Raw genomic sequence first — 27,780 nt, 5'->3', positions numbered from 1 at the left:
GCTGCCTTGTATCTGGTATTCACACTGTCTTTTTTCTCCCACCCTCCCCCTTCTTGGTGCCAACTTATTTTTTAGAATAATAAAAGCATTAAAAGGTTGTTCTCTGCTGCTCAAGAGAAAATGCATATGTAGAGTCATGAAAATTCAGGAGTTTGCTCATTGGCCCCAAGACAGAAAGGGAGCTGTGCATAATCTCTAGTAATGTAAATTAAGAGTGTAACACACAAATTGTTGCTCCGTGAGAGTATACCCTTGAGAGTGTGACACCACATCATCTACATGTGCATTTCAATATTTGGGTCATAGCTGTGGTATTAAAGAAAAAGACGTTTCTGAATACCAATCTAATTAAAGAAATTCAGTCCAACTGAAAAGGCTTGTTAAAACAGAGCAGGAAGGGCTACTTTAATGAATGTGTGAAGGCGTGGAATGAGAGCTTCGGCTAATGGACAGTATAGAAATGAAATGAATGAATAAATAAAAAAAATTACATTGGTCATTCCCTAGTCCTTGGGTACAGAGGCTGACCTTATTTATATTTATATGTTTATTACATGACCTTGGGGACATGTTACATATTTTTCTTAGAAGACCAGCACATTCACATTTCATTTCTTTGTAAACTGTCCAGAAAGCTTTGGCTATGGGGCGATATAGAAATATAACAACAACAACAATAATTTCTATCCTAGAGTTCTTAAAGAGAAATGATGATGATGATGATGATGATGATGATGATGATGATGATGATGTTTATTGGCCTACTCCAGCAGCATAGGCAGGAACGTTATTTTCCCAGAGAAGACAGTGATCCAGTTTAGGTTGTGTGACCATATGGAACAGAGGACAGGGCTCTTGTATCTTTAACAGTTGCACAGAAAAGGGAATTTCAGCAGGTGTCATTTGTATGCATGCAGCACCTGGCGCAATTCCCTCTTCATCACAACAGTTAAAGCTGCAGGTGTGCCCTGCCCTCTTGACCAGATACAAAAGAGGGCAGGGCTTAGGATGACCATATGGAAAGGAAGACAGGAGTCCTGCATCTTTAACAGTTGTATAGAAAAGGGAATTTCAGCAGGTGTCATTTATATGCATGCAGCACCTGGTGCAATTCCCTCTTCATCACAACAGTTAAAGCTGCCCTGAGTGACCAGATACAAAAGAGGGCAGGGCTGTCCATTCTGAATTCTAATTTTGAGCATTTTTTTTTTGAGGGGGCATGGCTACAAGGTACCTAATAATGGCTTTGTCAACCATTCACTCTCCTCATTATCTCCTTTTCCCTCAAGAGTTTAACCACCTTGAGCTATATTAGAGTTCCATCTGGACAAGGCCAAAGTTTGTATCCAAAGGCTGATCAATGCCAGAGTAATCTATGCTCACTGGGGCTTTCCAAGAGCTCCATCAGATAAGTGTTTCATTGCACGCTCATTATTGGGCACTCACGGATCTTTGCGGGTCCCTCTCACAACATCGTCTGTCTCCCACGTGCCTCCCGCCCCTTCTAGCCTTCTTTGTGCAAAAAAGCACCCCAGTAAGTCTGACTCTTTTTTAAAGATGGAAGTTGATGCTATCTCTTGTTGTGTGCAGGAGAAGCAGCGTGATCAAAAAGGCCTACGGAATGGGCCACGTGCACGTGGTTTACTTCCTCTTTCAAAAGAGGAAGTAATGAGGGACAAATGCACGGGCGGAGAAGCGATGGTAAGCAAATGTGATTTTCCTTTGTGTGATGATGCTCCAAGTAATTGTAACCAACCAGGAAGTGAAGTCCCTTATCTTCTTCCTTTGAAATAAGTAAATACACCTGCTTTCACTGGACAATGGGGGCTGTGATTGTGCCTTTTGTAGGGTGACCATATGAAAAGGAGGACAGGGCTCCGGTATCTTTAACAGTAGCATAGAAAAGGGAATTTCAGCAGGTGTCATCTGTGTATATGGAGAACCCGGTGAAATTCCCTCTTCATCACAACAGTTAAAGCTGCAGGAGCTGTACTAGAGTGACCAGATTTAAAAGAGGGCAGGGCACCTGCAGCTTTAACTGGTGTGATGAAGAGGAAACTAATTCATTCTGTAATCCAAAAAATCCTAAAAATTAATATCCAACTGAAGCCGGAATAGTTTCTCTTGGGATTTATGGATGAGTAGATGAAAAAGAACCATGGGACTATATTCTTATATATGACAACTGCTTCAAGATTACTATATGCACAAAGATGGAAGGGCAAAATAGTGCCCACAATAGAGGAATGGCTACTGAAGATATTTGAGCTAGCGGAGATGGCAAAACTCATGGCAATAATGAGAGAAAAATTGACTTTAAGATTTATAACTGAATGGGAACCTTTTCTAAACTTTATGAAGGGACGAGAAAAAGAAGACTTGTATATCTGTGGATTCAACCAATAATGTAGAAAATGTTAAGAGAGAAATAGAGATTTGGATTTGACAGTGATAGAGTAAGAAAAATAATAATAACAACATCGTTACATATTTTTGCTGGGGAGAATATTGGAAGAACATTTCATTTTCGTTTTGTTTGTTTGTTCATTTTTGTTTTGTTTTTTGCTCTGTAGTGTCTTTTATTTATTGGTGTTTGGAAATAATAAAAAGATTAAACCAAGAGGAAATTTCACCAGGTTCTCCATATATACAAATGACACCTGCTGAACTTCCCTTTTCAATACAACTGTTAAAGATACAGGAGCCCTGTCCTCCTTGTCATACGGTCACCCTACCTTTTGAATCTTAGAAGTCTGTGAAAGGAGCGTCGCCTGGCCTGGAGGTTCCAGAATCAGGCGACAATGACTCCCCAAGAGGCGCCTCCTCTCCATCTGTGTCTTTTTCCGAGCTTGAGGAGGAAGTGAGGCTGGGGCAGCTGGGTGGTACTGTTCCCCTTGGCTAGGGGAGGAACACCATTTGCTACACTGCCTCAGGCAGCCCAACGCCTGGGCTCACTGGCATTACTGCAAATCCCCCCCAAGGCTCACTGGAGTGTAAAGAGGACTGCTGAGCCCACCTGTAAACTGTTTCTAGTGTCTTTCATTACCTGGAAACCATATGTCCGCCTTGCATAATGTGTGAAAGAGAGGGAGCGTTGACGGGGGAGGGGGCTTTGTGACAAAACTGACAAAGGCTGTTAACCGGCAGACAAAAAGCCGAGCCGAACGCTAAACAGTAGAAGTGACTTTCAATTGAAAATATTGCGCTGTGCTGTGGCAACTCTGTGGGGAAACAGTTTAGGCGGCGGCGGCTATGAAAACGGGGTGTATGTGCGATGAATATGCAAATGAGACCAATCAGCATCGGCGGCGTCTGCAGATGAGAAGTAGCAATGAAATGTGAAATGGCTCACAAATCAAAAATATAACCCATAAAACATTCATTGGAAATATTCATGATGATGTAGGGACACAAACTATATAATCAAGTGAAATATTTGCATATAAAACAGGAGGCCCCTTGTGTGAGCGCCTTGCCTCCGCCCCTTAAGATCAGGCACACACAAAACCAAGATTAAAGTCAACGGTTGTCTATTTAAAGGAAGCGGCTATTAATAATGTGATGCCTCCATGTGGTAAAATGCATTTTGCCGAGAGTATACAAATTAGATACTTCAATACACATACAACACACTGTGTTAGCGCATAGCTGGAATACGATATATATATATATATATATATATATATATATATATATATATATATATATTCCCACGACAGATCTATTCGCTGCAGAAGTTTAGTGAATTAAAAATTTCACGTCTGTGAAAGGGAAGGATGACTTCAAATAGGCTCTCAAGGACCCACTTGGAGCGCCGATCGACGGAAAAGAGGGTTCGATCGAAAACTTCATTGCGCGAGCGGAAATGTCTTTTCCGTGGAGAGAAAAGGTTTTGCATTGGAAAGAAAAACCCATTCCAGCCGATTCTTCCATGGGGTCTGCAGCAGCACTATATTATGAGGGATGTATGCGTGGGGGTGGGGGAGGCAGCTGTCTGGGGTGAAATGTTGAACCCTCGTGGAAGTGCAACTCCCATGAACTAGGGTGCCACAGAGCACAATCCTTTGGGTTGCAGCTTGCGTGGACGGAAGTCTCCGAAATCGGAGGCTTCCATATATGCAGTGCCCTGCTAGGCTGAAGATGGCAAGGCGGGAGGAAAGGTGGAGGTGATCTTCATTTCCCCATCCCCTTGTCCTGCTTTTTTTTTTTTGCTAGATGGGCTTTTTTTGCCAGTCTAGCGACGGCGCTTCACAGGAGGAGAGAAGGAGACTAGAAGAGGCTTAGGATAGCTTGTAACCCAGGATTATGCCGCTAACTCTTCTCCCCTTCCCACCCTCTGGAAGCCCCCATCTTCCTCCTCTCTGGGGTTGATTTTCCAACCTCAGAGGCCAGCTGGTGTGGTACTTTCCACACAAGCTGTGAAGGGGTGGGTTAGGATAACCATATGTATCTTTTAATAGTTGCATAGAAAAGGGAATTTCAGCAGGTGTCATTTGTATGCATGCAGCACCTGGGGAAATTCCCTTTTCATCACAACAGTTAAAGCTGCAGGAGCTAAACTACAGTGACCAGATACAAAAGAGGGCAGGGCTCCTGCAGTTTTAACTGATGTGATGAAGAGAGAATTTGACTAGGTGCTGCATGCACATCAATGACACCTGCAGAAATTCACTTATCTACGCAACTGTTAAAGATACAGGAGCCCTATCCTCCTTTCCATATGGTCACCTTAGGTTATGCCGCTAACCCTTTTGCAGCAAATGGTTATTGAGCATGTTTAAACTGTGGTTATGTAGCCACAATGGTTAGGAATGGTTCACACAACACGCTAAGTCATGGATCACATGACACACTAAGGCATAACGTTTAGCTCTAAATTCTTAACCACCGTGGCTTAGCGTTTCATCTGAACAGGGTCAGTATGGAAAATACTGGGCTAGATGGGTCAATGGTGTGATTCAGTATAAGGTAGCTTCCTATGTTCCTGTATTCCTAACCTGCCCCAGACCCTCCATGTTGGGCAGCAGAGTCTATAAATCTCCCTTTTAATTTCCTACAATGCCCTAGAGTGTTGGTATGCCAAGATGCATTGTGGGAAATTTCAATGGCAGCTCCAAGCTTCCTATGAGTACTGCTGCTACCACCATTGCTAAATAAGCCTTAGGGGCTTCTGTCTGTGTAAGAAGGGACCGCCAGAAGTTACTTTTCCCAGGACCCTCTCAAACCTGGAACTGCCCCTGAATGAATGAAGCAAGATTTAACTGTGGAAGTCAGTGCTTGGTCAGCTCTCATTATTGTTCACTTATGTTATGATTTCTGATGGTGTTTGGTTCTTAAGTGTGTTCTGATCAACTCTGTTATTGAAAAACCTACTTTGTACAGATGTAACGGTGACAGCACTGCTTTGGAAGATCGGTTCCCTGCCTCCCTTTCTTTATTTCACTCTTTCACAGATCTTTAACTGGATGAATAGCATGGTCCTTATGGGATCTGATAGCTTAATTAAAGCACAGTACAGGCCTAGGAGAGAGAAAGGATAACCCCAAACCAGGCAAGAGGCATAGAAAACCTTGTATGAAACAGAAATACTGAGTGTAGATGGAGATACATACATTTTTTCAACTTCGGAAAAGCCCGAGAAAGCTCCTTTGGGGATGATTCTTATTTTGGTGAGGAAAAATATCCTGAAAGCAGAAGAAATATATATATATTTTATGTATTAAGTATAGCATAATAAATAATTAGTTTTGGCTTGCTGTTTGGCCAAAAGGAACTGAACTTCCATGCCAAAGAAATGCACTACTCGAAATAAATTCATTACATTTTGATGCCAGTCTGCTTCATTCAAGTAAAGTTACTTTAGTTTGGAAGAAGGCACATTAAAGCATTATTTCAATCCCACACCTCTCTGTGATGGTGTCATTCTGATAAGCCTGATGCACCATCAAAGTAACACATTTTTGGCACTACAGTTATACCACTTCCTGCCATCCCCTCGGTTGGAGAAGTCTCAGTTGGAGAAGTTGCAGGAGAAGGACTTCAATGCTACAGTTTCTCCCAGAGTAGTTAGATAGGCTGACCACATGAAAAGAAGGACAGGGTTCCTGTGTCTTTAACAGTTGCATAGAAAAGGGAATTTCAGCAGGTGTCATTTGTATGCATGCAGCACCTTGTGAAATTCCCTCTTCATCACAACAGGTAAAGCTGCAGGAGCCCTGCCCTCTTTTGGATCTGGTTATTCTAGTATAGCTCCTGCAGCTTTACCTGTTGTGATGAACAGGGAATTTCACCAGGTGCTGCGTGCGTATAAATGACACCTACTGAAATTCCACTTTTAATACAACTGTTAGAGGTACAGGAGCCCTGTCCTCCTTTTCATACGGTCACCCTAAATAGCATGCTGCGTGTAGTATGGCCATTAACTTAATGTTTGATCAAGAGATCACAACAACATAAAATGCCAAGCAGGTATAAACAATGCAGGGCCCATTTGGATACACACGTTAGCATCCCTACTGAGAGACGTATCTGAGTGGCCATAGCAAATTTGGCCGTTTCTCTCACTGAAGTGCACGGCAGTCACAAGGAGCAAAAGACTATTTAACACTAATTTAATCCCTGTCTTGGTAGCATCCCTATCTGTAAACCACTTTACTTGCTCCCATATATAATGTATGTTGTATATTATATAATACGTGTGTGTGTGTGTGTGTGTGTGTGTGTGTGTGTGTAAAGTTAGCCATATTTCTCAACTCTACTCTGCCATAAAACATACTGGGATGGCCCTGGGCTACATATAACAGACTGAGCAGGTAAACAGCTCACCTGTTCAACATCTACCCCCACTATCCTGAGATGTGCATTTCTATAGATAGAAATTATAATTTCTATAGAAATTATAGTCCATGGGGAGTCGTGGCTCCGATGTCACTGGGGCGGTGAATCCGCTCCAAATTTCAGTGAGAACCAACCAGAACTCTAAAGGAGGTATCCAAAGTGCTGAAGCCAATCCCCAAAACGGGCTCTGATTGTTTCCAATTGAAACCTGGAGGGGATTCATTGCCCAACTCACATCGGAGCTGCCACCTCCACTGATTTGAGTCATTATTTATACATTTCCTTCTATAGATGTAAAATCAGCATATGCAAATAACACACAAATCTATGTCCTCTTTTGTCCTCTGTTTGCATGATGCGTTTTCTCTCTTACACAGTGGCCACCCGAATGGTGAGCAAGTCTGGAAGGCATAAAGGGAGGCTGGAGGGAAATGCTATTTTAACAGAACAGGAGATTATTAGAGGCAGAAATATGGGAGTCCGCATTCACCTTTGCTAGGACTGCAGCAATGATGCATTTTCACTCCCTTAATCCTCACATTGAATTTTAGTCAGCGAAAAAGGTTCAAATCAAGAGCCATTTCTCATGTCATGTCCTAGGTTAGAGTTGCCGGAACAACAGGGGAGCCCTCAAAGAAAGAAGGGGGAAAAGGGAAGGCAGCTGCAGACATAGCAATAAATATTTATTATCAGTTGTTGGTACCGTGCACGTTTTGAGCGATGCGGTTTTGGTAAAATAAAAATAAATAAATAAGATAACGAATAAAAGATAAACAATATCTATATAGCTGTTGCTCTAAATTGTCCAAGGTATCTTAAGGCATTACCTGTAACATGCAGCTTTGTTTCCTTCACAGGATATCAATTGCATGAGAAAATGAAAGGATTATCCTAAATCTCAGGGCATTAAGGAAATGTTCAACAGCAAAGCCAGGTCTATGAACCTGGCTCCCTACAAAAGGCTTGTATCCAATGGATACACATCCAGTGTTTAAGTCCCGTTCACTTCAGTGGGTCTACTCTAAGTAGGACTGACATGCGATATAAAGCTTCAAAGTGTTACTGGTGTGGGTGTGATTTGCAACAGAGAAGTAACGGGATGGAGGGAATACTTAACCCTAACCCTGCCCATAGCTTTTCCCTCCTGCAAACTTACCCGCCCCCCTGTCACTCCACACAAGTTTTTGCCATGTTGCATGGAAGAGGCACAAGGCAAGGGAGGGTTATACACAGCCCCCTGCCACCTCTGCTTTTATCTTGCGAATCATACCTTTCAGCTGCCTCTTTACAGCTGTTCAACAGCAACTCAGGTTCCCAGACCAATGTCTTTCTCCAAGAAGTTTCATTTGGCCATTGAATCAAGGTAGGGCTATAGACTAAATCACTGGTGGGCAACACATAAGCCGTGGGCCACACACACCCTCTGTCTTTTCCTTTCTTTTTCTTTTTGGGTGGGGTAGCCCCTGTCAGCTGTCCCCCCCAGTTGCCAAAATCCCATTGCCAAATGGCAGCCAAAATTTGGCAGGGACCAAAAGAAAGCTGCATTTTTTACTTTAAACCAAAGTGCTACTCAGAGTGGGAATTGCAGCAGTGGTGAAGTCGGAATTTGACCCCTGAAGCCTATGAAATTGTCCACCCCTGGGCTAAATAGAACTTTGTAATCTTTGATATTTGTCGGTGCCCAAGTACTTTTGAATTATAATTCTGCAGCGTAAGGGCTAGCGGATAGTGGACAGAGAAGGCCATTGCGGTTGTGAAAAGGCTTATACTGCAAGCTTGGAAGGATAAACACCCACCATCTAATATTTATTTATTTATTTATTTATTAATAGTTATTAGAGTAGACCCATAGAGTAGACCCATTGAAGTGAACGGGACTTAAACACTGGTTGTGTATCCATTGGATACAAGCCTTTTGTAGGGAGCCAGGTTCATAGACCTGGCTTTGCTGTTGAACATTTCCTTAATGCCCTGAGATTTAGGATAATCCTTTCATTTTCTCATGCAATTGATATCCTGTGAAGGAAACAAACTATATTCAATAGTTTGAAGAACTTCCTGATTTCTCTACAGCTATATCCTGTACTTGGCAATCTAGTTTGGCTACCTATTCAGACATATAGACCACTTAGACTAAAGTATACATCTAGGATACGAGCATTGTTTTTTTTAATTTTTTTTTATTGCGGACTGAAGTTTCTTTCTTCTTTTCACTTTTTTGTTTGTTCTTTGTTCTTGTTATCTTTTAAAATTGATTTAAAAACACACATGTAGGATTTGGATAAGAACACAATACTAAAACACAGAAGCATGTTTGTCACATGGTAATTCAAGTTTGACAGTTTCCTTTTGACCGTTTTGATTCTGCAGGCTATTCAACATGGAGAGAGAACACCTTTTTAACGTAGAAATACAGCTTATCAATACAGGGATAGAGGACCCTCCATTCTGATAGTGAAATTGTTTCTAGAAATACATACAAAAGCTGAATATGAGCCGACAGTGTGATGTGGCCGCAGAAAAAGCAAATGCTATTTTGGGATGCATTAATAGAAATATAGCTTGCAAATCACGGAAGGCACTGGTTAGGCCTCATCTTGAGTACTGTGTCCAGTTCTGGGCACCACAGTTCAAAATGGATGCAGACAAGCTGGAGGGGGTTCAGTGGAGGGCAACGAGGATGATCAGGGGTCTGGAAAGAAAGCCCTATGAGGAGAGTCTGAAAGAACTGGGCATGTTTAGTCTGGAGAAGAGAAGATGGAGGGGAGACATGACAGCACTCTTCAAATACTTGAAAGGTCATCACACAGAGGAGGGCCAGGATCTCTTCTTGATCATCCCAGTGTGCAGGACACAGAATAATGGGCTCAATTTACAGGAAGCCACATTCAGTCTGGACATCAGGAAAAACCTCCTGACTGTTAGAGCAGTACGACAATGGAACCAATTACCTAGGGAGGTGATGGGCTCTCCCACACTAGAGGCCTTCAAGAGGCAGCTGGACAACCATCTTTCAGGGATGCTTTAAGGCGGATTCCTGCATTGAGCAGGGGGTCGGACTCGATGGGCTTATAGGACCCTTCCAACTCTACTATTCTATGATTCTATGATACTCAGCCATCAGAGTACATGCCCCAGTTTCGTTCCATGCCCCAGTTTAGTTCAACGACTGCCGGCATGAGCTGTATTTTTATGCGGCAAACAGCCCCATGTTCAAGTTTCAGTCACCCCACACAGGTTTAAGCAGAAAATGGATGGAGATGCAAAAGCAAAGAGAATTTTAAAGCGATATTGGAAAGAAAAGTTGATTCACAATTGCTATTAGGAAAGAAATCTGTGCTCTTAGGAGATAAAAGTGAAGATTCATCTATCAGCCAAGACTGCTGAGGCAAGAACTGCAGTAATTCAAGAAACAATTAGCTGTCACTCCTAAGGGGAAGCAGACTGTGAAAAGTAGTTAGATGGTGATATGATCTTTGTATTATGAGCGGCTTTGCAGGGAAATGCTCACTTCTGGAGGCAAGAGGACCCAGAACCAGTCCTGGATAAGGGCCAAATCAGAAGGCCGCTTCCAGTTGTGAGCACCTATTTGTTTTCATTGCAAACCATGTGATGGGTAACTTGTGTGGTCATTCCAAGGTGCGCTCATTACTCGATGCCTTTCTGGACCCGTTTAAGGACATGGCGGATGTTAACGCTAAGCCACGGTTAAGTGGTATGAGAACACTCCGTTGTCTTGGGCATTCAAGAGGCAGATCTCCAGACTGGGAGAATGGACATTAAAATGTCAAGTGCAGCTCAATGTAAGCAAGTGAGAAGTTATGCATGTTGGGGCAAATAACCCTAGCTTCAGGTATCTACGGTGATGGGATCTGAGCTGGCAGTTACTCAGCAAGAAAGAGATCTTGGTGTTGTGGTGGACAGCTCAATGAAAATGTTGCCCCATGGTGCAACTGCTGTGAAAAAGGCAAATTCTATGTTAAGTATAATTAGAAAAGGAACTGAGAACAGAACTGCCAATACCATATTGCTCTTATAAAAAATCTATGGGGCAACCACACATGGGATTCTGTGTACAGTTCTGTTGACCACATAACTATCTCCAGTATTCGAGACAGATAGCCTGTGTGCATCAGTTGTTGGGGAACATGGGTGGGATGTTGCTATTGCACCTGTGTCCTGCTCATGATTGTCTGGTCAACAACAAGTTGGCCACTGTGTGAAGAGAGTGCTGGACTAGATGGACCCTTGGTCTGCTCCAGCAGGGCTCTTCTTATGTTCTTTATTTGAAGAAGTTATTGTAGAGCTGGAAAAAGTACAGAAAAGGGCAACTCAAATGGTCAAGGGATTGGTGCAACTTCCCTATGAGGAAAGGTTACAAAACACACTTGAAATGGATTTCACAAAATCCAGTCATCCCTACTGAATGTCCATAGCTATGCATCTGAAAAAAAAGGAGGTAGCGATATAGATTTTAAACTGATAGTGCCTGTTTTTTCTCTGCATCAGACAGACCTTGGCAAAAAGAGAGCGATTTCTGATAGCCCTGTTGGGAGTTAGCCGCAAACATGTGTGAACCATGTGGTACAGAACTGGGTGGGGGTGGAGTTAGCTGGTATCCATTGCAGGGGAAAAGTCCCATTTCCACCTGACCTCCTCCTCCTCCTCCTTTAGAATGTGAAACATCCTACTTAGTGTCAAGGAATCCTTTCAAGGGGAGGGGGCCATAGCTCCAGCAGTGGTTAATCACCTTTATTTATTCATTTATTCATTTCAAGAGCTCCAGATGCCTAACGACAAATTAAAACAACATCATTTATAACAATACCAGTTTACAGTTTGGAATGTTACTTATAATTGAATGCTATAACCACAGAGCACCAAAACTTACTAGGGTGTAAGCTCCAATGGTCACTATGGAATTTACTTCTGAGTAAAATAAATAAATAAATAAACAAATAGTAGGTCTTAACCCCTGAAAATGCGAAACATTTAAAAAGCCTGGGAGAACTGAAAAGTCTTGAACTGGGCAGATAGCTGCATGCGTACCAGCTGAGTTTCCCTTGGGAGAGGATTTCAGGACCAGGGGGCCACCACTGAAAAAGCCCTCTCTTTTGTCACCATCCTCCAAGCCTCAGAATGAGGAGGCACTTGAAAAGGGTTTCTGTGGATGACCGTACAGCAAGGTGCAGACAGAAATTAGTAACCAGTCAGAGCTTCTGCCAGATGTTTGAGAGAAATTGGGTGCCCCCTTGAGGGATGAACCCCAGCCGGTGCTGCTCATCTGGCTGCACCTGCAACAGATCAATCTTCCAGTCCTAGCACTCGTGTGTGCACATATGTGTGTGCGTGCATGTACATACACCCTGCAGGTGTTTTGCACTGGAGCTCTGCTCCAGAATTGGAGAATCTAGGAAATGGAGCCATTTGGCTGTACTAGCAGGGCATCTCTGATCCACGGCTCATATTGCCAAATTTTGTTTACGTCTTTGCAAAACGCTCTTTCAAACTCATTCATCTCAGCCGTTTGAAAGTTACACGTCGTTAATCAGAAAACCTGCATTGTCAAATTATTCCCTTTTGCTCGCAGGAAAAAATGCAAAGTCATGATATTAGCCTGATTGTATCACCTCTTCTAAACATTATAACTTATGTAAAGTACCACAATAAAGTAGTTTAAAAAAAAAATTAAATTAAAACCTCAGCGAGATACGGTACCCATAATCCTAAGTCACTAGTCTCTGTTCCAAAGCAATAACTATGAAAGGATTTTGAAGAATAGTTTTGCTTTCATCTTGGAAGTATTAGTGTGATGTTATCGCTTTCTAAGCCTCTGAGGCAATGGGTATTTTGTCAGAAGTAGATATTTGCTGAGTTGTTAAATTTCCTAAGGCAGCGTTCCCCAACCGGCTGCTCTCCTGGACTGTTGGACAACAGGTCCCATCATCACCAACCAGGATGATGGGAGTTATAGTCCAACACATTTCAAAGGCACCAGGTTGAGACAGCTGTCCTAATGTGATAATGTCCATACCTGGAATAAGGCACAATGTCTTATTAAGGGCAGGGGTGCAATGACCCCCCCACTCCTGCCTCCCACCCCCATGTTCCCTCTCACTCCACAGACACCCACCAGGAAGTCACCTTCAATGCAGTACAATAGCTCAGAGTTTCTTGCTGTGGGGGGGCTGGTGCCACTGATTTCAGTGGGGCTGTGAGTCCACTCCAGGAATCAGCCAGATAACTCTAAAGGAGCTATCAAAAGTGCTGAACTGAAGCCCCCCCCCGGTTCAACACCTTGGATAGCTCTTTAGATCTCTGACTGGTTCTGACTGAAACCCAGAGTGGATTTATAGCCCCATGGAAACTGGAGCCACCAGCCTCCTCTGGTTTCTTGCAGAGCTCCCCCCCTTCCACCATCTTGGAGGTGCTTCCTAGCTACCGTTGCTGCCAGAGGAGGCCAAAGAGGTGAGGAAACACCAGCGTCCTCAAGAACAGTCATGGAGTACGCTCATGGGAGCTCATCTAGATCAGGGTCCAGAGAATAGGTAGCGGGACTTTAACCCTTTACCCTATGCCCACAATTTACATAACAATGGCACAATACCTGATGGAGTGCTTCTGCCCAAAATTAGAGAAGGCAGTAGTTGATATGAATGATAGCAACCAACGAGTGTCAAAGGCACACAACTACTATAGTAATATACAATATACTAATTACTAAAAAAGTAGGTGAACACTTATATCAAACAAAAGTTTATATAACATAATAAACAACCATAAATGGTCATAGTACACATTAGAAAATCACAAAATGTAAACACAAATCTCAACAGTTTTTTTAAAAAAAAATTGATATAAACTTCTTTCAATAGGCTTTTTGATATAAGCTTCTTTCAATAGGCTTTAACAGGCTACCGGTGTGAATTAATCCTGTTTTCACTGTTTGCTTCTTCAGAATTACTGGAAGGAAATAATAATAGATACAGGTTTATGTCACCCCAGAGAATGAAAAATCAAAATAACAGTATTTTGCACAAGCTACTTTTAAATAGACTACATACTTCAAAAATGTATAGGTACAATGAATTGATCAGTAAGTTGACTTTCTTTTGTATAAGCGAAACAGGCTTTGATACAAGAAATATTACTGAGAAAATTATTCTTTTACATTGACTTCTTTTAAATGAACTACATGCTTCAAAATTATATGAGCACGAGGAATTGACTATTAAGATTGTTCACTTTTATATAAGGTTCTTTTAAATAAGCTACCCAAGTCTTGATACTTTAAATAAGCTACACAAGTCGTGCTTCTGCCAGCATGCCCTAAGTTCAGCATCTAAGGCCCTCCTCCAGGTGTCTCCTCTGGGGGAGGCTCAGAGGCAACAAAGAACAGGGCCTTCTGGGTGTTGGCCCCTCAACTACGGAATGATCTCCCTGATGATGCCCGCCTGGTTCCAACATTGTTATCTTTTCATTGCCTTGTTAAAATTGCCCTCTTCTCTCAGGCATTTGGCAGCATATCATGACTTTTTAATCAGGTCTTGGATTGTCTTTGGGGATGATTGATTGTTGATGTTGTTGTTGTTGTTGATGATGATGATGTTGATTAAGATATCTGTTATCTGGATGTGTGCTGTCTGTCTATATGTTTTTACGTAAATGGTTTTGCACTTTGTATAATGTATTTTTTTTAATGTTTGTGAACCCCACAGAGAACTTCGCCTATAGGGTGGTATAGAAATTTAATGATTGAAATGAAATGCCTCTTGGGCCATGTAAATTGGAGGCATGTTGGGCTTGATCCAGATTGGGACCACAGCCATGGTGGTGGAAAGGATTGAAGTCTCCCTACCTCCCCATGCTAGGGTACCAGTTCATGTAGAAATGTGTCATCTCAACATCTGTGGGTTCTCCCACACTACAGGCATTCAAGAGGCAGCTGGACAACCATCTGTCAGGGATGCTTTAAGGCGGATTCCTGCATTGAGCAGGAGGTTGGACTCGATGGCCTTATAGGCCCCTTCCATCTCTACTATTCTGTGATTCTATGAAAAACTGTAATAAACCTGGGAGGGCTGGCAGCATGCTAGCTGCAAAGTGAAACTCAGCATGCTTAACATAACTTTGATAGCAGTCGCTACAACAGTCTTTCATAGGGCAGAAAAACCTTAATAACTTTTGAACTACTGCTCAGAACTTCACCGAACCAGTGACAGGCACATCTCCTTAACAAACTGGAATAACATAGTTTTCACCCAAAGTTGAAAGAGCTATATGATAATGCCGAGCCGTAGCATGGAGCAAAAAAAGTATAAATGCATCAATTTCCAGCACATTTTTACTTGCTGTACTGCTGGCAATTTTGATCAGATTGGTTTGAAATTGTGCACAATTGTAGTCCTCATCAGATGCATCAAGGATGCTAGGTTTTACATCATTAGCTGGACAGGTGTCATTTGTATAAGCAGTAGAATTTTGAGGCTTAGAATGGCGGAATCTTTTTTGTTTTATTGGTGACTCACCTTAACTAAAGGGGCTCCTGTGCCCCTTTAATATTGTAGTGCAGGAAAAAGCAATTAACATGATAAAGGGGCTGGAGCAGCTCCCCTATGAGGAAAGGTTCAACAGCTGTGATGGTTTAGCTTTGAGAAAAGGCGAGTAAACATGATAGGGTTGTGCTTCACCACCCCTTTGATATCATAGAATCATAGAATCTTCCAGAACATTTGAGAACTACAAGTTCAACCGCAGCTTTTAAAGCTCAACTAAAAACTTTTCATTTTCCTAAAGCTTTTAAAACTTGATGTTGTGCAGACTTCTACTGTTACTTTCTACTGTTAGTTTTACCCTACCCTTTGCCTGCTTACCCTACCCTGTACCTGTTTGCATTCTCTTCCCCTCCTTATTGTTTTACTATGATTTTATTAGATTGTAAGCCTATGCAGCAGGGTCTTGCTATTTACTGTTTTACTCTGTACAGCACCATGTACACTGATGGTGCTATATAAATAAATAATAATAATAATAATAATAGAATCATAGAATAGCAGAGTTGGAAGGGGCCTACAAGGCCATCGAGTCCAACCCCCTGCTCAATGCAGGAATCCACCCTAAAGCATCCCTGACAGATGATTGTCCAGCTGCCTCTTGAATGCCTCTAGTGTGGGAGAGCCCACAACCTCCCTAGGTAACTGATTCCACCATCGCACTGCTCTAACAGTCAGGAAGTTTTTCCTGATGTCCAGCCAGAATTTGGCTTCCTTTAACTTGAGCCCGTTATTCCGTGGCCTGCACTCTGGGAGGATCGAGAAGAGATCCTGGCCCTCCTCTGTGTGACAACCTTTTAAGTATTTGAAGAGTGCTATCATGTCTCCCCTCAATCTTCTCTTCTCCAGGCTAAACATGCCCAGTTCTTTCAGTCTCTCTTCATAGGGCTTTGTTTCCAGACCCCTGATCATCCTGGTTGCCCTTCTCTGAACACGCTCCAGCTTGTCTGCGTCCTTCTTGAATTGTGGAGCCCAGAACTGGACACAATACTCTAGATGAGGCCTAACCTCATCTATCGGAGCCATCGTTCTCCGTTGATTAGGAGAAACTTCCCAATGGGAATTGCTCCACAGCAATGAAGCAGACCAGCTCGAGAGGTGGTGGGTCCATCTTAATTGGAGGTATTTAAGACGAGGCTGCACAGTCATGTGTCCGGAATAGTATAGCTGCATTGTGCAGTATGGATCCTGCAGTAAGCTAGGGGTTGGACTAGATGACCTCCACGGTCTCTTCTGTCTCTATGATCAAAGACGGCAAATGTAGTAAAAAGAAAACAAGGCACTTAAAAGTTGCCCAGGGTGTCCTTGTGTCTAGAGCTGGTTTTGGGCCCATCTAAGTGGGGTTCTCAAGTGCCACCCCTTTGCTTTTCTCAAATAAGTGAACGGAGCAGGGGGAAGAAAAACGTTTCACTTAGCGATTCTTGAAGTGGGCACAAAATCTGTCCTCCGCTGCTTTCCCTGATAGGGAAACCACTCGGTGCAAGAGTGGGGCATCATGTCTTTGTGGGAGGAACATGCAAAAACACCCTGCATCCCCTCACATGCTCCCAGGGGCTCCGTGAAAGACACGGTCTCCCCTCCCACAGTCACCCATCGGAGTGACAAGAAATTTCGCTGGTTAATTAATGGTTTAAAGAGTGAGAGAGACAGAAAGAAAAAAAGCAGACCATTCTGCTGGCCCCTCTGGAAAAATCTAGGACAACACAAAACACTTTAACCAACGTGCCCTTCAACGTGATGAGTCAGTCACCAAAACATAATGCTCTCAGTCTCAACAACGATACCCTTTTGAAAAAGAAGAAGAAGAAAAAGGATGTCAGGACAAAGAATTCACTGTCTCCCACCACACAGAACCGGTCCACTTGAGTTTATCAAGGCCGCAAATATGGGCAGTTAAACTAAGGCGAGAGATGCTGTTCCCAGCACCACTAGCCTCAATTGAATGCTTGCTTTGCAAGAGTTGGCTTTTAATTCCCCTTCAGGAAATGAAAGGTGATTGCAAAAATGGAGGACCGGTGTGCACATCTAAGAAGGAAGGTAGCTTAGGTGGTGGTGTAGTGGAGGCGAGGCTTGCTGGGATGTAAACGCTGGCACATTTTTATTAGCAGGGGTGCTGATGTCATCTGCCACCGCCTTCAGACTTTGCTGTTCCTTCTCAGTTTAGCTGCAATCCTCGCAGTAGGTGGGGGAGGGAATGGATTGTTGTTGTAATATGAAGTATTTGGGGCTGGCTTGATCTTGACCGGGTGACCCATTAGCTTTACAAAAGACCTGCTCCTTGTGGGGATGAAAACTGCTAGAACTGGTTTGTTGATATGGATCAAAATAAGTGCTTAGACTCTCTTTGGGACTGTGGCTACGAGGAGTGTCATGATGGCCACCTGCAGTTCGAAATGTACTGCTACACCACTGAGCTTAGGAGACCAGCAGTTCTGGATGCTTCCTTTTGCTGCCTTTGTCCCTATATCCTTTAACAGCAGCAGCCATGAGGACATCCGTCTGGGGAGGGACTTTCTCCGTTTTGTCTCCCCTAGTGCTTCGCTGCCTAGAGAAGGGGTGGGGGAACTTTTTCAGCTGGATGGCCAAATTCCAAAATAGGAAAAGTCTCGGAGAGGGCATTCCAGATGCGGGCAGGGACAAAAGCAAAGTAGCTGTGGCCAAAGATTTGGGGCTGGGCCCAAAATATAGTTATTACTGATTTTAAGCCTACTTGGCAGGACAGGGCTTCTGCAGATCTTCTCAGAAGTAAGCAGCACTGATTTACTCAGCAGCTCTTTCAAACGGCATCCATCCCTCTGCATGTCAGCTCAAAAGTGAGCATAAGCAGCAGGTGTACTCACAAATAGGAAGGGCAAGACTCTACGGCTGTTTCTACACCTGCCTTTCCCTCCGGGATCATCCCTGTGCATCCAAATGACACACAGGGGATCCCAGGAGCAGGCAGGGACGATCCCTCCATTCGCCTGGGATAATCCTTAGGTGTAGAAGGGGCCTACATGTCTGCTCACAAGTATGTAGGATAAACCTCAGAAGGAAGCAGGACTGGATCACCAGCAGCTTCCTCCCCAGGCCCTGCCCCATCTCCACTGTAGGGAAAAGCTCTTATCTCTGATCTGTTGCTGATCAGAGATAAGAGCTTTTCCCTGCAAGGAAAGGGGATGGGGCCTCAAGAAGAAGCTGGAGGACAAGATGAGAAGGGGAGGCTCATTTGGGACAAGAGCACAGCTTCAAGTTCTATATTTTGTCTTTATTTGTTCATAGCAAGGGAGAACCCGTAGTCCTCCAGAAGTTGTTGGATTACACCTCCCAACATCCCTGACCATTAGCCACAATGGCATGATCTTATGGGAGTTGCAGTCCAACAATACCTGGAGGACCGCAGGTTCCCCATCCTGGTGTATTGGACGCTTCGTCTGATTTGGGTTGGAGGCTGCCGCAAAGGGCTGTTCAATTTTGTTAGTTGCATTTCCCCCGCTTTTATAGCTAGTTTGATTTGGGCTTGATATTTTATTGCCAGGTCTATTAATCTGCAGTCCTCTGCATGTCTATTCTGCTGTGCTCGGTCAGCCTTCCACCCGAGTAAAATATAGCTAGAATTGCCTAAGACGGCCATAACGTTGATTTATTTCAATGTTGTTAATTGAACCATTGGTATGTTTTATCCTCACTTGAACTTTTGACGTGCTTTAAACGAGCTATTAATTATCCTGGTGCATCATTATTTTTATGATGTGTTTTGGCTAGTGTGCTATTATTGCCTCTTTGTTTTCTGGGAACTGCTTTGAGGACAATGTCTTTGTGGGAAATGTGGTATGTCAAACAGCAGCTATGATTATGTGAGCTTACACCCACTGCCTGCAACCCTGGCCCCAGCTTGTTATAAGGGAGGTGTATTGTTATGATGAAACCATCCTAGGGCAGCGTCCTGGAGAGATCCCCGCACAGAGTCATACAAAACAAGATACTTCCTCTTGCTAGCAGGTGGCTTTTTGTTTTGCTTGGATGCTTTGCTCATGAGTGTACAATATACAAGAGTGGAGGTGGGGAGAATTAAATTAAAAGTCACATTCCCAAGTCCCAGACCAGGGTCAAGATTCTGGCATCAGGAAGCGAACCAGTTTGCGACCAGCATATTTCAAGGACAGCTTTTTTCTCAGATGATCTAGCCTTTAATGGCTTATCATACCTTTCAATCCAATCTTCATCATCATTTTTGTGTCTGCCCCTCCCCACATAAGCAAGAAATGCCATTATTTCCAAAGGACACTTTCCCCTCATTTATATCTCCAGTGCCATTCCCAGCCATAACTGCAGTACTCCTTCCTTCCACCGTGTTTCTCTTTGAGGATTTTCAGATGGGTGGGAAATTGTGTTTCCTTGCCGTCGCTTTGCTGCCTGGTTCACTTCCACAACAGGGACGAGCAGAATCACATGGGGAAGAAAGCAGTGACCACATGACCTGTACAGTTTATTGGGACAGTGCCCTCTAGTGGGTGTTTTATAGTGCAGCTTCTCTTGCACACGGCAGGAAATATATAGCTCAGAAAAATTGAGTTTTTGGGGTCTTATTTAGTGACGGAAAAAAGAGCAGAAGAAGTGGGATAGGCACAGTAGGATCACCGTTTCATCAAAATGACCTGCAAACATCCGTGAGAAGCCCAGTCACCCACGTGTCTGTAGAAGCTCTTCTTCTATCTACCGAGTCCCACGCAGGACAAACTTCCCCAAACTCAAACTAATAGTTAACAGGATTTAATACCCCCACCCAGTGAGGAGCAGACCCATTAACATCAGAGGTAGAGTTGGTGGGTACATAGGACAGGGAACTCTTGGTTGTGTCACATAGGTTCTGGAACTTCTTTCCCCAGGAGACTTATTTGGCCCCTTCCTCACAGGCATTTTTACATCTTGTCAAGATTATTGTGTTCCTTTGTGTGTTTTGTTTTTGTTTTTGTTTTTATTAGCTGGCTCCACTCCTTTTTATACAGCTCTGATTGTTATGTCTGTTCTGGTCCTAGTTTCATACTGCTTTAAAACATCTATCTATCTATCTATCTATCTATCTGTCTCCTTGCTTGATTGTACCTGTGCATTTTCACATCTTGTAAGATGCTTTGAAGGTCTTTTGGGCAGAAAGCAGTCTCATACATTTAAATTTAAATCATTGAGCATGCCTGACCTGGGCTTCCCCCATTCCAAGTGACTCCTGGTAATAGCTATGCTTTCCAGTAGAAGCTGGTGGCTCCGATATCAGTAGGGCAGTGAACCCACACTGCGTTTCAGCCAGACCCAGACAGAACTCTAAAGAAGCTGTCCAAGGTGCTGAACTCTACCCCCCCCCCCAAATGGCTTGGATAGCTCCTTTAGAGTTCTGACTGAAACCCACAGCAGTTTCACCACCCCATGGATGTCGGAGCTCCCAGCCTCCAATGATTCTTGCTTTTCTCTGGTTCATCATTTATGGCTATCTGGAAATAAACCCCACTGAGCGTAATGGGAGTTACTTCTGAGTAAACTGAGTTACTTCTGACTGTGGAGCATGCGTGGAACAAACAATGAGGCAGAGCCGGTTCTATATTGGGGCAAGTGGGTGAGTGACTCCCCCACCTACTTGTTGCAGAGACACCCCATCACGACCAGATAGATTTATTTATTTTTAATTTATTGCAACATTTATATCCCACCCTATATCACAAGGATCTCAGGGCTGCATACAGATAAAATCATACATCTAAAATAGAACAATAAATATACACTTCTAAAACAAATGAAACCAATATGAAATTTTAAAACAGTAAAATCCAATTAAAACAAGACAGTGTGTAGGCTGGTGGACTGAGCCATCAAAGGCTCTGTTAAAAAGCCACGTCTTAACATGGCTGCCAAGTGCTGCCCATGATTTCCTCCTGTCCCCTGCCCTACCAGACCCAGTGGGCACAAGCTGCCACTGCAACCAGACAAGTCAGACAGCAAAGTACTACAGGACAGATGGAGCACCTCAGGTTTGTGGGCCAAATTGGCCCTCCTGGATTCCTCAGAGGCCCCACAGCCTTTTCCTCAACCACCAATTAATTGCTGGTTTCTCTGTTTCTGTGGGAAAGCACGTTACATTTCAGCCTCTTGCTTTTTATTAGACCTTCTTCTTCAGGGGATTGTAACGATATCTGGAGAAATTATTTACAACAGATTGTCTTGTGTTTATGATCTAGTTGCCAGTGTATAAACACAAGACAATCCATTGTAAATAATTTCTGCAGACATTGTTACAACTAGTGTTGTGCTGAAAATTTTGACCATTCCGTTTTCAGCATTTTGTGGGGAGTAGGGAAAAATATATGAAAACTTGGGTGAAAGATGCTGGGAGAGTTGAGAATTTTGAAGAATTTTCTCCTTGGGAAGGGGAACAGGATTTCGATATACCTTTTTAAATGTAACCAGTTGTTGAGGGGTCCTCTTTCTTTTTATTTTTTAAAAATATCCCCGGCATTTTCAGAAGCCCAGGAGTTCTTCCTGAATTCTTATAGGAGAGGGTGAGGTCACATGGTCTCCAACATGCATTCACTAAGAACCGCTGGGCTGCTCTGAATGCCAGGGGAACGGGGTTTGTTTTTTTAAACAAAACTAAAAAATAGGAAGAAGGCCCCTAGGTTTGTAGAAAACCCATCCCCCCCACAAGGAGAAAATTCTCCAAATTTCCAACCCACTGTGAAAGAGGCAGGAAAAAAGCCTCTTTGCAGGGAGAAAGTTCCTGAAAATACAGGGAAGGTTTCGGCCCACCACAAATTACAGCCCTTTGATGAATAATAAATAGAGGGGGACCAGTACCTCATGTGATTTGGAAGCTATACTTCTATTAATGCAGCCCAAAATAGCATTTGCTTCTTTTGCAGCCACATCACACTGTTGGCTCATATTCAGCTTGTGATCTACAACAATTCCAAGATCCTTCTCGTTTGTAGTATTGCTGAGCCAAGTATCCCCCATCTTGTAACTGTGCCTTTGGTTTCTATTTCCTAGATGTAGAACTTGGCATTTATCCCTATGAAATTTCATTCTGTTGTTTTCAGCCCAGCGCTCCAGCCTATCAAGGTCACTTTGAAGTTTGTTTCTGTCTTCCAGGGTATCATTTTATTTTATTTATTTAAAACATTTGTATGCCGCCCTATATCACTAGGATCTCAGGGTGGAGTACAGGTAAAATCATACAATATAAAACAATAAATATACGCAGCTAAAAACAAATTAAACCATGAATCAGGGTATTAGCTATCCCACCCAATTTTGTGTCATGTGCAAATTTGATAAGCATTCCCTGCACCTCCAAATCTCATTTTGGAAATCTAAATCTTTGTGCCTCACTTTGACTATTGCTGGCCGTGTCCCTGCCTCCCTCCCCCATTTGTTAGAACTGAATGAAATTTGCAAGCATAGTAAACTGTTATGAGAGGAATGCGGTTGCCAAATATCAGACAAATAGGTACAGGGGTGTTTGTGCTACACCCATTTACATCATTTTGGAAAAAAAAAAAAAGAACTGCCAATAACGTTTTCATTTCTTGGCAAAACTAGATGAAATTTGAAGGAATAGTTGCCCCTTCTGAGGGGATTCAACCTGCCAAGTTTCAGTTTCACTTAAAAAGGTTTTGCGTAAGAGCGGCATTTACAGTTTGGGTTTTTTTTGGTTTTTTTTAAAAAAGAATATGTTTATCCCTACAATTTTAGGGGCGGACAGTTGTTATGCAAATGACATATTTATGTAGTTATGTTAGGGTGACCATATGAAAAGGAGGACAGGGCTCCTGTATCTTTAACAGTTGCATAGAAAAGGGAATTTCAGCACATGTCATTTGTATATATGGAGAACCTGCTGAAATTCCCTCTTCATCACAAGAGTGAAAGCTGCAGGAGCTATACTAGAGTGACTGGATATAAAAGAGGGCAGGGCTCCTGCAGCTTTAAGTGTTGTGATGAAGGGGGAATTTCACCAGGTTCTCCGTATACACAAATAACACCTGCTGAAATTCCCTTTTCAATACAACTGTTAAAGATACAGGAGCCCGGTCCTCCTTTTCATATGGACACCCTAGTTATGTAAGATTACTTTTAGGCCATCTTTAAGAGTAAAACCATCTCAAAGCAACATACAGGATAAAAATACATAAATAGAAAAGTGTCAGGTTTCCAAGCCCTCTGGCTGAGTATGAGGCAACACAGACCGGCTGTGTAATGCAGAAAAATGCTTTCATTCAGTTAATAGCACCTCTTCACACCTGAAGCATCTGCGAAGGCTAGGAGCTGTCCTGAGGGTCTAATTAGCTAAATGGGACTTTTGCTAAGGAAGCTATTAAAAGCAGAGCAGTTGCCTTTCAGCTAATGGACTGGTATCTCACCACGCTCAACAGATTTTTTCCCCCTGAGCACCTCCCCTCTCAACAAAGCCTCTGATAGGCAGCCAGCCTGGTGGAGCACCTCCCACCTCCTTTCAGCTCCTCCCTCTTAACTCGGGGTGAGCTCTTGCATCTGTCACTTCTTGTGCTCCTTCCCACTCCGACAGAGGCTGCATTCCCATGTGTGTGTAGGGGAGACAGTCTCTGAGCATGGCCTTCGTGTTTTTTTAAGCCCCTGGGAAGGTCCTTTGCTGACTCTGTGAGAGTCTTGGGGAATTTCCTCCACCACCCCCTGTCCCTGCCGGGCTTCTTCTAGCTCCACCCCTGAAAGTACATCAGAGTCATATTTTTGTCACAAAAATATGCAACTAGGATATAATATACATTCACACCATAAAAAAAATGACACCAATAAAAGAAATTACACAACAGATTATTGGGAGGCCAATGAAAGCAGGTGCATATTGAAAGCAAAGCTTCTTGAAGATCTGCAAAGAAGGGCCCTGATGAACCCCTGGTGGAAGCTATTTCCAGAGTTTTGGGGCCACCACTGAAAAGGCCCTGTCAGTTGTACTTACCAGCCTGGGCAAGGGAGAATGGCCCTGATATAGAGGTAGCTCTAGGCTAGGGCAACTATTACCCCACCTTGCTAATGCCTGCGCTGATACCCCCTTGATGGTATTTTTCTGGCTCAGCACTCCAAATAGTGGCAGGTGGGTGAATCTAGCCACCCTTTTCATTTCCCACAATGTCCCTGATATAGAGGTAGCCCTAGGCTAGGCCAGCTATTACCCCACCCTGCTAATGCCTGCGCTGATACCCCCTTGATGGCAGTTTTCTGGCTCAGCACTCCAAATAGTGACAGGTGGGTGAATCTAGCCACCCTTTTCATTTCCCACAATGGCCCTGATATAGTGTTACAGTCTGCAGCATTGTGGGAAATGCAAAAGGTCGCTAGGCACATTCACTTACCATTGCTCAGAATACTGCTGCAGCAGCAAGGTAAACATACCAGGGCCTACTGAGAGAGGAGTGGACCCATGTCTAGTTCAGTACCCTCTATCCCCAAAGTGTGTGTTCAGACCTTTTTCAGTAGATAAAACGCTCCTGCATAAATTCTATATCATTTCAAAGACCCAGTATACATAGACCCAAGCTGTTGCCCTTCAGATGTGCTGTGCAAGTCCTGTCCTCTGCAATTGCTGTCCAACACACCTGAAAGGCAACGGGTTGAGGAAGGATGACAGAGACTAAACCCAGGCCTACTCTACACCAAGCAGGATATTGCGCTATGAAAGTGGTATGAAAGCGGTATATAAAAGGCAGGAGCCACACTACTGCTTTATAGCGGTATTGAAGTGCATTGCAGGATCTACTGCTTTACAATGGTACTGAAGTGCACTGACAACTGTTGGGGCCCCATGACACATGTACACCAAGCAGGATATAACACTATGAAAGTGTTATGGAAGCGGTATGTGTCAATGTGCTCCAACAGTTGTCAGTGCACTTCAATACCGCTATAAAGCAGTAGTGTGGCTCCTGCCTCTTATATACCGCTTTCCTATCCTGCCCCAGGTAAAGAAATGGCATTGTCCTTCAAAAGTTAAGGACAATGGTCTAGCGTCATAAAATGGCAAATTACCACCTGCTTTAAAAATTAAAGGCAGTGTTTTAGGTTCATAAAAGCAGCACTATACAGATGATCAGTCTTTGTCTGATCAGGAATACCAAAAACTCAGCTTCATTATCTTTACAATAACTGTGTACATAGTTAGGCATTATTACGATCCCCAGAACAGAAGGAGAGGCACTTTGGCAAAAAGTAGCAAAGGCAGGATTCAAATGAGGGCTTTCTTGTTTCCTAACCTCTTAGCAATTATCCTACTCCAGTTCTTCCCTTCTGCATAATACATATGGACATATCAAGTAGAATAAAAGAGGTAGTGGCCGTAGGCATGCACAGCACATTTCATCAGGGTGTGCACCCAGGTAATTTCATTTTTTTAAAAGCCAACATTTATTGAATACTCAATCATAAAGGACATTATTTTTATTCATTTATTTATTAAACACTGTAGAGTATGATGTCGTACTCTGTGTTCAGCTTGCCTGATCATTGCATGTGGGGGGGATCCATTGCATGGGGGGGGGGTTTGAGGAGATAATCCTCAAGCCCCAGCATTGGTGGGGCTTTGTAGTGATACTGGCCAGAGGAGGGGCTTACAAGGTGATATTAGCCTTCAGGGGCCCTCCTCCTGGCTTCTTTGAAGTGTGGCTCCTGGCAGAGTGATTCATTTTTACTTCTGCTGCCGGGAGCAATGGTTTGCTGTCAGGGGCAGGGGTAGCAGAGCAGCCAGAGGGTGGCTGGACAACTGTTCCCACTGCATCTGGATCCTTACTCAATGATTCCCTCAGTTCAGCGCTTATTGCTTGAGACATTAGGGTGTGCCCGGGCACACCTGGCACACCCCTTGTGCACACCTATGGTACTGGCACAACACAGGTAGATTCTATCAGAAGTTTTTATAAATGATTTTTAAAACTAGTCCAAATCACAGTTTCTTACAAAAGAGGGGGGTGGAGAGAGAGAGAGAGAGAGAGAGAGAGAGAGAGAGAGAGAGAGAGAGAGAGAGACTTTCCAGTTCATAATAATAAAAAGACCTTCTGCATTTAAATTCAAGAGTGCTGGAACATCCAGCTGTAGATACAAAAATGATCCCAAACACTTCTAGCTAGATCTGTGTGGCACATGTGCAACATAGAAATATACATCTTTGGATGCAATGCTATGACTGAGCCCATGAACATCCTGATACAGGGTATTCAACTTTATTATGACACTTGCTACTCATGAATTAGCAAACAAGATGCATTTCTGACTACTGAATCCCTATTTACGAAATAGAGTGGTTCCTAAGAATACAGAAGCAGGCTAACCTTGCCTTGTGATAGATGCTGTGTTATTACTGACAAATGCCGGGACGTATGCTGGCTGGTACATTAACCCCAGTAACTACTGTATACACCCTTTTAAAATAAAATATGCAACAGCAAAGTTCTCTTTGTGGCCATGCACATTTCCCTTGACGATTGACCTTGGCAATTGAGCTCTCAATATCTTGAGATCCATTTGTCATCACCGCACACTCCCAGTGCTGTGAAATAAGATAACTGGAATGAATACCAACTGTCACACTGAGAAAAGAAGGTCCTAAAACCGTTCCTTTATTGGTTTCAAATCAATGGGTGTGTTTTTTCTATTGTGTTCTTTTTCAACAACCCGTGCTGATCCCATCAATGCTAATGGGGTTAGGGGAACATTCAGCAGGTCTCACCATTCCTCATTCCAGATATGGAGGTCTTCAGAACCTTCCATTTTCTCAAATTCAGAGCAGAAATAGATGATAGTTCAAAAGACCTTGGTCCTTTTTCACTGTTCCAAGAATGTGTTTGAAGAATCTCTTTTCTGCTTTGTTAAGGACCCAGAATAGGGAATTGGACCAATATAAAGAAGATTAAAGAATGTTGGAAAGGTGATGCAAAGGCTCCCACATCCCCAAGGAGAACAAATGCACCCCAAAGTTGATGATGCTTCAGCCAACTCACAGCTCTTTCTCCCTTCTCTCTCTCTCTCTCTCTCTCTCTCTCTCTCTCTCTCTCTCTCTAAAAGTCAAACTGTAAAATGGGTTCCAAGTGGCTGATCTCCCCCCTCCCATAAATTGGAAGATGCCCCTTTCTCCAAGATTTGGAACTTTCCTGGCAAGATGTGGTGATCACATTTCCAGCTGATGATTCAGATCAACTGATTTAGAATTGGAGATTTCATTAAAACAGGATGGCCTGTTGGCCTGATCCAACAGGGCTATCCAAGGATACCTTCTGAGCTTCAGTTCTAGGCTGAATACAGTCAGCTGACCAGAAAAACCAATGGGGGCACACCTGGTCTTCCAAGTAAGGTGGTCACTTGTGAATCACCAAAAAAGAGGACTTAATGAGACACC

At 43.2% G+C, this 27,780-nt stretch overlaps 1 protein-coding gene across 2 annotated transcripts in view; it reads right to left on the bottom strand.

Moving 5' to 3' along the window:
• Positions 1 to 27,780, bottom strand: part of FSHR (follicle stimulating hormone receptor) — a 110,106-nt gene that overhangs the window by 59,838 nt on the left and 22,488 nt on the right. For both annotated transcript variants that reach the window (XM_063125530.1, XM_063125531.1), the window contains exon 2: positions 5,613 to 5,684. In XM_063125530.1, the coding sequence (XP_062981600.1) occupies positions 5,613 to 5,684 (72 nt within the window). The remainder of the gene's footprint in view (positions 1 to 5,612; positions 5,685 to 27,780) is intronic.

Source organism: Elgaria multicarinata, chromosome 4, assembly GCF_023053635.1.
Source record: "Elgaria multicarinata webbii isolate HBS135686 ecotype San Diego chromosome 4, rElgMul1.1.pri, whole genome shotgun sequence".
NCBI lineage: Eukaryota > Metazoa > Chordata > Lepidosauria > Squamata > Anguidae > Elgaria > Elgaria multicarinata.
Note: the sequence above shows the minus strand (reverse complement) of the source record. Positions and strands in the feature narration are given on the sequence as shown.